This window comes from Chinchilla lanigera, unplaced genomic scaffold (genome assembly GCF_000276665.1).
Source record: "Chinchilla lanigera isolate Chin_1 unplaced genomic scaffold, ChiLan1.0 scaffold00008, whole genome shotgun sequence".
Taxonomy (NCBI): Eukaryota; Metazoa; Chordata; class Mammalia; order Rodentia; family Chinchillidae; genus Chinchilla; species Chinchilla lanigera.
In genome coordinates, this window is record NW_004955409.1 from 13,049,737 (window position 1) to 13,063,081 (window position 13,345).

A 13,345-nucleotide genomic window follows, 5' to 3' on the forward strand; every position below is an offset into this window, starting at 1 on the left:
TTTTAAATAAGATTACTTTATTAAATTGGATGGGAGGCAAGGCGTGGTGGCGCGTGCCTGTAATCCCAGCCCTGGGGCGGCTGAGGCAGGAGGAGTGTTGCCAGTTCAAGACCAGCCTGGGCTACAAAGTGACCGCAAGGCTAGCCTGAACTGCATAAGGAGACCCTGTCTCAAAAAGACAAACAACAACAACAACAACAGCAAAAAGAAACAATTTGGATGTGGTGGTGCACACCTGTAATCCCATCACTCTGGAAGACTGATGCAGGAAGACTGAAAGTTTGAGCTCATCTCGGCAGTTCAGTGATTTAGCAAGACCTTGTCTCAAACAAAACAAAATTGCCCTATTTAAAAAATGACACAAGATACTGCTGGAAAGTAAAATAAGTACCTGTCCACTTTTGAAAGCTCCTTTCCCTGTTGTCTTCTTGGTCCACTCGGTTTTAATGGCTGAAATACTTGGCTCTGATGTTCTTATGCCCACAGGTTTTGGTTTTAGAGGATTATGAAACGGAGTCTTTGAACACCTATCTACACTTTCTCTGTACTGTCACACTAATAAAATCTGCCCTTTGATCTTTTCTACCTGTTAAAGACTGTGAAATGGAAATTCACAGGAATTAAAACTGGGCTACAGGTTTTTTGCAAAAGGAATCAAATAACATGTAGATTTATTTTTCTTCTGTAAAATTAGTTCCTCTTCTTCCAGGCTAGCATGCCACGCTCATTTCCCCTTTTTGGTTCGTTCATTCTAATTAATCCTATTAATTTTTCACAACCCAGTTCAGTTTCCACAAAGCCTTCTTTACCATCCTGCCCTTCCTCTTTGTATACTCCAGTTGCACTTAGAATTTCATTTCACTTAATTCTGTGGGTTTCTGGCATTTACTAAGCATTCAACAGATAATTGAATCTCTTTTTCCTTTGTTTGTGTCCTTCTTGAAATTTACTCTGATTTGTAGCTCACTTAGAAGTAATAACATTGTCACATGAGAATTTACAAGAACAGGGGCATAATCCATGGGTAAGAGTAAACTTGTTTGACCTAGAACATTAGAAATAGATCCTGGAGGTATTTTTGCAAAGGTAAATGTCATCTAAAATCTAATAAAAGCCAGGCAAGGTGGCACACACCTATAATTCCAGCACTTGGGAGGCTGAGACAAGAGGATCACTGAGAGCTTGAGGCCAGCCTAGGCTACATAGTTTTAGTGAGTTCAAAGCCAGACTGAGCTATATAGTGAGATCCTGTCTCAACTCCCCACCAAAAAAAAATTGAACCCAGCCTCTGCAATTTAGACATTTAGGGAGACCTTTTCTCAAAAACAAAACAAAAAAAGTTTTACAGTTGTGTAAAGCCCCTGCATTCAATCCCCACTACTGCAAACCAAACCAAACCAAAACAATTTGTTTGCTAAACTGAACCCTTTATACTTCAGCCTGAAAGTTTTAGAAGATGTTTTTATTTATATATTTGTTTTGTAATCCTCCTGCCTCAATTTTGCAGAGTACTGGGATTATAGGTGGATGCCAACATAAAATTGAAATCTATTCAAGAAAGTTTCTGTCGTGAATAAAGTGATTACTTTGGATTTAGAACAAGCCTGGAGGCAGGGATAGCAGGTAGGAGGCTGACATAGTGATCTACCATCCACGCTGTAGTCAAATTAAACTTTTACAAGTATCTCCTATGATTGAACTCTAAACTTTTTTGGATGGGTGGGTATTGAGACAGGGTCTCACTATGTAGTTCAGGCTGGCCCTGAATTTACTGCATAACCCTAACCTCAAACTCTTGGTGATCCTCCTGCCTCTGCCTCTCAAGTTCTGGGATTACGGGCGTGTGCCACCATGCCAGGCAGTCTCAAACTTTTGATCCTCCTGCCTCTACTTCCCAGGGTGCTGGAATTATAGGTATGTGCCACCTTGCCTAGCTTTTATTACATTTTAGATGACATTTATCCTTGCAGAAAAAATACCTCCAATATTCTAGGTCAGACAAGTCCACTCTTACAGGCCTGTGCCACCATGCCCAGCTTCTTGAACTTTTGGAGCTGAAATAGTTTACAGAAACTCTAATTCCCAGAGGCTAAAGCAGGAGGATTGTTGTGAGTTTGATGCCACCCTGGGCAACAGAGTGAGCTCAAGGACAGGCTGAACTGCACAGCAAGACCCTGCCTCAAAAAGACAAAAAAAAAAAAAATTCTAATTTCCCTCTCACTGTACACAAGGAGATGTGGTATGGTTAGCATGAAGAGATTTGCCCATGAATTTATAGATTAGAACAAGCAGCGCTGCAATTCAAGTCTAGGATGCTGTATTTATTCTTCCCAAAAAACTTCATGGATTTCTACACTTGGCAGTGTCATTAAATACAGCTGCCCAACGGCTTGTCACTTGCTCCCTTTGGAATTCAATTTCTATTTCTTAGTTGGACGAATCTCCTTAGGGAGCCTCTGCGGTTCTTCAGTTCCTGCTTTAAACCTTGTTCTTGGGCTTAAGCTTTCTGGAAAAATCAACTCTGGATTGTAAAACATGTCACATTTCATCCAGCACATTTGGGCATTCACCACAAGAGGAAATTTAGGTCATCTTTCCCACAGCGTTGCTATGTGGCTACTTATATAATATGCATCTTCAACTCCAGACTACAAGCTTCCCAGGCTTTGAGTCACCGGTGCTCCCCACAGGGCCTGGTGTAGTGGTCCCGTGCAGCAGGTACTCAGTGTGTGTTTGTAGGGTGAATAAATCAGCAGCATATATAAGGATGCTACCTATATAAATATATGCTATTCACTGAACAAATATTTGTGAGAGCCTGTATTGTGCTAGATTAGAGCAGGCTCACATTCAGTTCATATTACTTGTGTAAACATCTAGCCATGGAAGGGCAGATGTGTCTTTCTCTCTGTGTTGGGGAACATTCAAATAAATTTTAGGTGGATTGAAGTTTTAAAATAAAAACTGAAAGTGTAAAAGTATCAAAGGAAAGCAAATCTTTTTAAGGATTTTGACACACACACAAGGATATACATTAGGGACAGAGATATAGCTCAGTGGCACAGTTCTCGCCTAGCAAGTGTGAGGTCCTGAGTTCAATTCTTGGTACCAAAAAAAAAAAAATACATATTAACAGACAGTAATCTAACAAGTTGATACTATATTTTTTTTCCAGTACTGGGGATTGAACCCAGGGCCTTCCCACTGAGCTACATCTTCAGTCCTTTAAAAAATTAAACAAGCTGGGTGTGGTGGTCCATGCCTGTAATACCAGCACTCAGAGGAGTGAGGCAGGAGGATTGCCATAAAGTCAAGGCCAGCCTGGACTACATAACGTGAGTTTGCAGGCAGCCTGAACTGCATAGCTAGACCCTGTCTCAAAAAAAAATCTATATCTATATCTATATCTATATTAATACAAGGTATTGCTAAAGTCCCTTAGTTGCCCAAAGTGGACTTGAATTTGTAATTCTCCTGCCTCAGTTTCCCAGATTGCTGCAATTAAGGGTGTGTGCCACTATGCCTGGCTTTAAATCATTATTTCTAGGGAGGGGAGGGGCAGGGGAAGTAAAAAGAATTAAGATGTGTTATGTTCGTGTACCAACTCCAAATCATGCTGTAATTATGTACTGCTAATGTGTACTAATAAAAACAAAAAGTAAACACACTGTTTTTGATCAGCCCTTATATTTTGCTACTAGAAAAATGTTGCTAAAATTTGCAAGGTACATAAATCAAACATAAGCAAATCATTATTTCTGAGTATGTCTTCAAGAGCTGGCAGGAAAAAGCCGGGCGTGGTGGCGCACACCTGTAATCCCAGCACTCGGGAGGCTGAGGCAAGAGGATCGTTGCGAGTTCGAGACCAGCCTGGGCTACAAAGTGAGCTCAAGGTCAGCCTGAACTGCATATCGAGACCCTGTCTAAAAGAAAAAAAAAAAAAAAAAAGGAGCTGGCAGGAGACTGAATAGACTAAGTGGGCAGATCATCTCTCAGTGCGGGCAGGCACCTCCCATCAACTATGGGCTGGGATAGAAGGAAAAAAAAGAGATGGAACTGTTTTCTTGTCTCTGGAGCTGGGATGCTGTCTGTCCCTTGGACACCAGCTCTCCAGGCTCTCCAGCCTGTGCCCTCCAGGACTTCCATTTGAAGCTCCTCAGTTTGCAGGCTTTGGCTTCAGACTGAGTTACATCATCTGACTTCCCAGGTCTGAGGTCTCTGGGTGTGGACTGAGCCATGCTACTGGAATCCTAGGGTCTCCAGTTTGCAGACAGCAGAAGCTGTGATCTTGTGAGCCTCTTACTCTAGTTAATTCCCTTTCATCTGCCTACTCTGCCTGTATTAGGTCTGTTCCTCTGCAGAACCCTGAGTAGTAAGGGTTTGGGTACCAGTAGTCCTACAGGAGCAGCATTGGGGTTTCTGGAGTTGGTTTTCTAACCTGATTAAATCTAAACGTGCTAAGAATTCTGCTTCTAATAGTACAGAAAGCACTGACTGTCATTGGAAATACTGGAAATTTGGAGGTAGGGTATGGTATTTACATTTCATGAGTCCAAGCTGGGACCTGACTACTAGTCATAGGACCTATTTAATATTAATTCCAAGTTTGTTGACCACCAGCAAACTGGCATCTGCAGCTAAACTTCTAGAAACTACACCTCTAGAAAGTATCTTTCCCCGAGTGGTAGAATATTATCCCCATATTGTCAGGAAGATCTCAGAGGTAGCTAGGAAAACCCAGATGCTACTTGGATGCTGAGAAAATTCATAAGTACCCAGGGCTGCTAGGCATTCCCAGGAGGAGCCTGGCAGCCAGGACTGACATGCTCTTTTTTCTTTTCTTTTTTTTTTTTTTTTTTTGCACAGCCAGTGACTCCACGGGTAGCAACCCGTGCTGTGAAGAAGAAGCTAATATTAAGGTCCTAGCGAGCTGGAGCGGGGTCCTGCATCATTCTCTTCTCTGTCCAGGCAGACTACACTAAGCCCACGCCGAAATGCTTTCCCGAAAGATCTGTGCTAGGGGTGGCCCTGTGGGAGCCTGGAGGGCGAGGAAGCAAGGTCTTGTTGGGGATGTCCTCCACAGAGCAGTCAGCTCCTTCAGTTGTATACATGGCAACGAGGCATGAAAGCTGAAACTGGAAGGAAGTGCTTTTTGAGAGAATTCTGTTTTCAACACGATTTGCAAATTTTTAATTTTTTTTTGGAGACGGGCTCTTGCTATGCAGCCAAGGCTGGCACTGAACTTGCCTTGATCCTTTTACCTCAGTGTGGGGTCACAGGCGTGCACCACCACACCTGGCTAGATTTGTAAATTTTGAGGGCATAAATCAAATCATATCTGGTTTTTAAATCCCGGACACTTCCCCTTTTTTTAAAAAAGTATGTACTATTGCCTAACTTAACAGTTGAGTAGGAATTGTCCATTATATTTAGTCAAAGCACATTAGGTATCAAATACAGTAAGGGAGTTATTATTATTAATTACTTTGTAATGGTGTGAATGTATCTCTTGGAGGAGGTTGTAGAAAAAACTGAAAACGTATTAAGTTTAATAAAATAAAAGCAAAACGAAAGAAAAAGATAAACTAGAAAGACGCTCCTATCGTTGACGCCTATTTATTACAGGTGCTTTTAGTTGTTTTTTGAATTTATTCCAGTAGGTGTCAGTGCTGAGTTGCGCTAAAATCTGTTTCCCAACTGAAAATTTGTACTTAGTAAAAAATGTAAAAGGTTCCCTGAAGACTTCCTATGATGCTTTGTTCATTGGAGATAGGAATTTTACTTTTCTGAAGTTTTCAAAAGAGACAGGGTCTCACTATATTGCCCAGGCTGGAGTACAGTGGCTATTCACAGGCGCGATCCCACTACTGATCAGCACGGGAGTTTTGACCTGCTCCGTTTCCGACCTGGGCCGGTTCACCCCTCCTTAGGCAACCTGGTGGTCCCCCGCTCCCGGGAGGTCACCATATTGATGCCGAACTTAGTGCGGACACCCGATCGGCATAGCGCACTGCAGCCCAGAACTCCTGGACTCAAGCGATCCTCCCACCTCAGCCTCCCGAGTAGCTGGGACTACAGGCGCGCGCCACCGCGCCCGGCGCTCGAGTCCGCGGCAGGAGCCTACTAGAGCCTGAGCTGTATGACGTCATCCACAGCCCGCCTACGGCGTCCCAAGGATTTCGCTCCGTTCACCCTTGCAGAAGCAGTGTTACCACAGTGCGCATGCGTCACCTTTCAGTACGGCATTGTGGGTAAAAATGTGTCTCGGAAGAATTTGAAGAGCGCATGCGTGCCGCAGCTTCTTCCTTTTGCCTCCTTGTACCTCTGGAAGCAACATGGGTCACCAGCAGCTCTACTGGAGCCACCCGAGGAAATTCGGCCAGGGCTCTCGCTCTTGGTGAGAACGGATTGTGGTTTCAGGGGAGGGTTGCTCCGAGTCGGGAGGTTGCTGGAAATCCCCAAGTAGAGGAACCCGCGAGTGGCGCGTGGGAGCGGACAGCTCGGAGCTCCGCCATTACCCGCCCGGGGCCGGCCGGGTGCGGAGCCGTGCACTGCCGTGCGGCCTGCCTGTAACGTCTTGTCCGCCTTTTTGTTCGTGCAGCCGCGTCTGCTCAAACCGGCACGGTCTGATCCGGAAGTACGGGCTGAACATGTGCCGCCAGTGTTTCCGTCAGTACGCCAAGGACATCGGCTTCATCAAGGTGCGCGTCGTCCTCCATGTTGGCCCGAGCCGGGCCCGGCCGGTCCGCGTTTGCTTGGCAGGGCGGTTGGTGGCGGGTGACACTTGAGCATCGGATCGGTGTAATGGGGAGGGTGGAGGACTGAAGTCTTCGTAACCCTTCTTCCTTTGCAGGTCTTAGATGTCATGTATTACGTTGGGCAAAATAACCCACTGTATACTTATTACTGTAGTTTCAATTTTACTTTTTAGCCAGGTAATACGTGTGAGTTACTGAAAACGTCATCCCTAAAATAAGCTTAAGCTTGTAGGGGGGGCCACATAGACCTTGTTGGGATTCAGTAGAAAAAGGATCTTCTGTTTAACAGTTGTGTGACATGGGTCATGTTAATGGTCAAGAAGATAGCGTTGCTCAAGGTGCTTTTTTGTTTTTTGTGTTTTGAGACAAGTTTCACCATGGAGTCATTCAGGCTGGTCTTGGACTCTGATCCTCCTGCCTCAGCTTCCCAAGTGCTGTAATGACAGGCATGTACCACCAGGTCCAGCTGCTCAAATGCTTCATGGTGGTATGCCTGGCGCCACTATGTAGGAGTGCTTGTAACTCAGTGGGAGAGAACATGTGGCAGATGAAAGCAGTAAAGCTAACCCAATAACTAGCTTTGTGACCTTAGTTTCTCCCGGGCTAAGACTGTAATTAAACTATCTATTTAATAATCATCCTGAGCATTTGATACAAATCCTTTTGTGTTGCTTTATTTTGGGAAATACTGCTTTGAGGGAAGGAGTAAGAATAAAGATACTAAAAAATGAGTCTAAAATATAGTTGAGGTTCCCAGAGTCCTTTAGGTAGGCATTCAAATGCTTAAAAAACTTAGTTTTGGTGTAGTGAGTTTGATGGGTCTTAATTTCTGTTGTGAGTGTCATTCTGTAGTGAGCCACTGTCTGTAAGAATCCAGTTTAAACTGAAAGCATTTAAAAATCTTTTCTTGTGTGCTTTTTTTTTTTTTCCAGTTGGACTAAGTGATCTTTCTTCGATGGATTATCCAGGACGTACCCTCAATGAAAGAGACCATGCATACTCTTTGTACATAAAATAAAAAATTTAAAAGCTTCCATTTATGTGTTGTGAGTAGTATAGTTGACTGATTAAAGAAATCTCCTTTTCAAAATCTATTGTGTAGCTGGGAGTATAGCTCAGTGGCATGGCACCTATCTGGCAAACGTGAGGTCCTGAATTCGATTCCCAGACCCTCCCTCCCTCAAAAAGTGTTCTTATTAATCTTAACCAATGTGTTTTCAAAATATGTGGCTTATTTTCCATCAGTTGAGAACTTTGGTAAATACCTGTTCTTTGAAAAACACTTTGTTGTATAAAATGCTTTCTACGTACAAGAATATTCAACACAAAACGGAGACATAGTCTGAAGAATAATTGATAGACTGCTGTGACCTGGGGCAGTAGAAGTAAAAACAGTTGAAAAAGGGTTTTGGGGAAAGAAACTTGTCATTGAAGGGGTAATTTGGAGCTTTTAAGTGGGTGGGTTGCCAGTTGTCTAAATAATGGTCTTCAAAGCTATTTACTGAGGGCTTCTCAAAGGGTGAAGTGTGGCTTTAGTAATAGGTAGTGCAGGTAATAAGGCGGAATAAAGCTAAGCTGCAGTCTTTGACCTCTTCAGCACCTGGGAGTACATTAGCAGTGCAGTCTTGGGTTCTCCCTTGTCTATGAGTATTTGAACAGGAGACCCTGTGTGCGTGACCTCTGGATGATGAGTTTCCAGGCACTGAGGATTCTAGATTGAACAAAACTTAGCAGTTTTGAGGACAAGAAAGGTGTCACTGGAAGCAGTGTGTAGTCTTGAGCATTCCCCGAGGCAGGAGTGTTTCAAGTTTGATCCCAGCCTGTGCAACCTAGTGAGACCCTAACTCAAGAGGGTGGGGGTATAGCTCATAAAATTGGCTTTATTATGTACATTTTTTTTGCGGGGGGTGGGCAAGGTCTTGTGTAGTTCACAGGTGGTAGCTTGAGTGGAAAGATCTGTGTTAACTGCAGCTAAACTGTTTCTTACAAATTTTTTGAGAACAGATGAAAGAACATGGGCAGTGTACCTCCCGGGACCTCAGAAGAAGCTTGTGGGATATAAGGACACTCAAGCTTGCATTTCATAGCTTACTGCTACTCCTGGTGGAGGCCCAGGAGTCTGATGATAAACTGCGGTTGCTACTGGGGAATTGTCCAGAAAGCCAGCTTTTAATTCAGTCTGCTACAGAGCTGGAAAGTGGTCAGACCGAGGGTGTAGCGAATTTTCTGGTAATGGAATTGAGCTGGGGGTTGTAGATTGTGAAAGTGGATGAGAAGCTGTTAGTCAAGCAAATGTAAAAATTTTATTTGTATTTTTTTGTCTTTTTGAGACATGGTCTTGCTATGCAATTCAGGCTGGCCTTGAACTCAACGATCCTCCGGAGTGCTGGGATTACAGGCATGTGCCACCACACCCAGTTTAAATGTAAAAATTTGAGAGATTCAAGTGAAAGAATCTTGAAACTCATTTAGTGAGTTAGGTCTGGGGTGGGTTTGATGTGAATCTTGGATATCCGGTCTCTGGTTTGGCGGAAGGGGCCTGTATAGATTATGTACGAGATGAGCAGTGCTACGGGGAGCCTGGGGGAGGGAAACACTAGCTAGTCACCGCCCTTGGGTGTATGGTGACTAGAGGGAGCTGGTGTGGGTAGGTATTCTAGATTCTTACTGCAGGATGAATCACACCAGGTAAAGATTGTTTTGAAATTTGTTACTGTACAAGACGTTACGCTAAGGGTTTTGTATGCATTTCCTGTTCCTTTTTTACTTTTGTTTTTTGAGACAGGGTCTCACTATGTAGTGCAGGCTGGCCTTGAATTTAGAGGAATCCTGCCTCAGCAACCTGAGTGCTGGGATAACAGGCATATGCCACCACACCCAGCTTACATTTCCTTTTTCAGGTGTTAGAATACTTTTTGGTAAATATCCTTGTTGCTTAGCTGAGGAATTTGAAGCTTAGTGATTAAGTAATTTTCCCCAGTTCTCCTAAAGGAAGACAAAACTGGGCTGGAGCTTGGTCCCTTCTGGCACTAGTTCTTAATGCTCTGAACACTCATGCGTATGTAAGGTTAAACGACTATTTACTCCTTGTCCCCAAATATTTAGTTGGGGGGCTCGGGCTATATTTTTCTTCCTCTTTAGCACAGCACAGAGCAAGATGCCTTGCAGAAGGTCCGCACTTGTTAGGGAACTGAATAACTTAGAAAAAACCCAATTAACGTTGATGGAAAAACATAATAGATGCTATTAAAAGAGGTCCAAGTTTGGAGTGCAGATGATAAACAGATTTGGATCCAATTTTAATCTGGGCTTCTGTAACAGCACTGGGTGGCTTAAACAGCGGGCATTTATTTCTCACAGTTGTGGAGGCTGGGAAGTCCAAAGTCAAAGCACTAGATTCTTTGTGTGTCTGACAAGGGTGTTTCCAGGTTCCTAGATGGTACCCTTGCTGTGTCCTCACATGGTAGATGGGGCAAACCAGTTTCCTTAGACCTAGTTTATAAAGGCACTAATTACATGGGAATGAAGCTCTCACCCCCAAAGGCTTGACCTAAAACCATCACCTTTTGGAGTGTGGTGGCATGCACCTGGAACCCCAGCACTGTCGAGGAAGCGGCAGGAGGACTGCATATTTCAGGTTAGCCTGGGTTGCATAGTGATACTCTGACTAAAAAAACAAACAAAAACCCAAACCAAAGCAAACAAAGAAAGAAAGTAAACAGAAAAAGAAAAACCAAATCAAGGTATCACATTAGTGCCAGGTGTGGTGGCATATTCCTGTAATCCCAGCACTTGGAAGGCTGAGGCAGGAAGATCACTGAGAGTTCAAGGCCAGTCTGAACTGAAGAGTGAGACCCTGTCTCAGAAGTAAAAACAATCACCCCCTCAAAAATAAAAGAAAAAACAATCACCCTGAAATTAGGATTTCAACAAATGAATTCTTTGGGGTGCAGGTATTTAGGTCATAGCAGCTCCTATAATGTAATAATTGTGAGATATAACCCCCATTTTCCAAGTGAGGCCATTGAGGCACAGAGATGAAGTAATTCTCCCAAGATTGAACAGCCAGTGAGATTCAAATCAGAAACTGCTGTTCTACTCAACAATATATTCTAACAATAAAGAAATGCTTTAGTAAATGTTGGTATTCTACAGAATAGAGAAATAATTTTCAGTAGAAAGTAGAAAATTGTATATCTGGTACAATTTTACTCTATGAAAGAAGGTACACAAAAAATATGAAAGGAAAATAAAATACAGAAAGAAGAAAATATTTCAGTATGTTAGGAGTGACTGCCTTTGGACGATAGAATTACGGGCGATGTGATTTGATGTGGCATCAGATCCCTTGAGGGCTAGGGTGTCCCGTGACTGTGATATACAGTGTCTCTGCTCCCAGTACGGCTAAATAGGCTTTCACTCCGCTCAAACCAGCTCGTTCTAGTTTTAGATTGCTGTGACAGTAAGTTCTTTCTCTGTGTCACTATGATTTCCTTCTGCTGATTTTGATTGCCACCCATTGATATGACTTCCATGTAATCCTCTACAAACCAAGTCTAAGCTTGTCTCTACAAGAAAAAAGAGGTATAAATATTGAAGTCTGAGTGTTCGTGTGTTTTCCTAGAATCTTCTTATTTCCAGGATAACCATTCTTGATTGTTTCAATGTTCCTCTATGGCGGCATGGTTTAGAAGGATCTTAGGTGTTCCTGAACTAGCTCCACTTCATGTAGTTCCTGATAGCATCTAGATAGCATACTTCACAAGGCAGCAGTGCAGGAAAAGTTAATGAATGAATGAATGAGTAGATTTGGTAATGACTTTAATTTGATTGGGCAGCATTGCTTCTTCACTTCTTATGAGTCCTTTTCTACCATTCCAGAAAGACCAGAGACCTTGGCCTTCAAACAGCAATGGTCTGCATAGCTAATACCCCCAACAGTGTTAAGGCAATCAGCTTTGCATAACCTCTGCCTGTGACCATTCTTGTTGAAAACTATCTTTGCTAGTAATTGGTACCTTAAGGATATGTGCGCTTTTTGGGCAGGCAGAGAAAAACTCTTCTAGTGATGAAGCAGGTATGCTGATCGTGTAATAGCTCCTCTCCCCAAGACTCCACCGCCACACTGAGCATTAACAGCAAGTGCTAGAAAAATCAATAAGCCTTTTCCCAGGGAACCAAAGATATGTGGCTTCCTAACAGTAGCCCATAAAGAGTAATATCTCATTATATTAATGCCCTAAATAATGATAAGATTGCAAATTAAAGGATTAGTTGACAGAGTGGTAAACATTCATGACAGCACAGACAAATCAATAAAATAATAAAATAAAAAGAAACGAAACCCATCTCTTGGCAGTCTATTTAGTTGTTTTGTAGACTGAGCCTGGGTCACCTTGTATTCTCATTTCATGTACTCATGAGTCCCATTTCATGGTGACACTTGTGCATCTGTTCTTCCTCTGATGATAATTAACAGTTATTAACATTCATGAAGATTAAGTGTGGACATCTAGCACAGACGGTGTATGCAGTCAACCACAAAAGAACAGGCTTTGTGAAAACAAATTCATGTTTAGAACTACAGTGAAAAGATAGAGGTGGTCCATTCCGCCAGCACTGACGGGCTTGGTGGACCCCAGGGGTGTTCACTGCATGTACAAAGGGTAGGGGAGCCAAGCATCAGTGTTACAGGAGTTTGCTTAGGCCAGTTCTGTCAAATATTTTAGCTTCTGGAGTTCTGCGCAGTCCTTTGACTAGGCATTGTTAGTAGTGTCCACTCAGTCTCTCAGGGAGAAGGCATCTTTTCCATCATGGACTGAAAAGGGGACATCCAACTTTTTGTGGGGCACTTTAATTCTCACATTCTGCTATCTTTTTACCTTAACCTGTTAAGGTAGAAGCCATTCACAGCCCTTGGGAGAAACACTGTACTCTCATTGGGTGTGGTGATGCGCACTTGTAATTCCAGTACTAGGGAGGTTGAGGCAGGATGATCAATAGTTCAAGGCCAGTCCAGATTACATAGCAAGTTTAAGGCCAGTGTGGACAACATGGTGAGACCCTGACTCAAAAACAAAAACAAAAATGAACAAACACCAAAAGAAGGAAACAAAACAAAAATAATCTTACTACTGTTCTCTATCTGAATTATCTTTTGGATGTTACATTTGAAAGATGTCTTCAGAGCTGAAATTTTATAACACCAGGATTTTTATTTGTTTGTATTTTATAGGGTAATCTCATATGCATCATCTCTAGTGATCTTCACAGCAGCTGCGTCAGATGAGCAGATCAAAGGTTATTATTATACATGTTTCATAATTTGATTGCCTGATTCCAAGGCCCAAGTCTTCTCCACTATGCCATATTTTTGATGCTATTTACCCTACTTCTTTGTAGGGTTTTTATTTTATTTTGGTAATCTATTCAGACACAATTTCAGACCTAATTTCCATGTAGGTTTTCTACATGGTCAGGAGCCTTTGTTATCTGAATCCCAATATTACATTATTTTATTACCAATGTACTAAAGCATGGTGATGACAACTGTTTCTCATTTGAGGCCTTCATTATAGGGTTTTCTA

At 42.7% G+C, this 13,345-nt stretch overlaps 1 protein-coding gene across 1 annotated transcript; it reads left to right on the plus strand.

The window, feature by feature from the left end:
- The first annotated feature begins 6,285 nt into the window (after nucleotides 1-6,285).
- Nucleotides 6,286-7,794, plus strand: Rps29 (ribosomal protein S29). The gene is made up of 3 exons (XM_005376848.2): nucleotides 6,286-6,397; nucleotides 6,602-6,701; nucleotides 7,691-7,794. The coding sequence occupies exons 1-3, from the start codon at nucleotides 6,336-6,338 to the stop codon at nucleotides 7,697-7,699; spliced, it is 171 nt and encodes a 56-aa protein (XP_005376905.1). The 5' UTR covers nucleotides 6,286-6,335; the 3' UTR covers nucleotides 7,700-7,794.
- The last annotated feature ends 5,551 nt before the right edge of the window (nucleotides 7,795-13,345 follow it).

Coding starts and splice junctions, on each gene's coding strand:
- Rps29 (XM_005376848.2), top strand. CDS start 6,336: ATGGGTCACCAGCAGCTCTACTGGAGCCACCCGAGGAAATTCGGCCAG. Junction 6,398..6,601: donor GGCCAGGGCTCTCGCTCTTG/GTGAGAACGGAT, acceptor TTGTTCGTGCAG/CCGCGTCTGCTCAAACCGGC.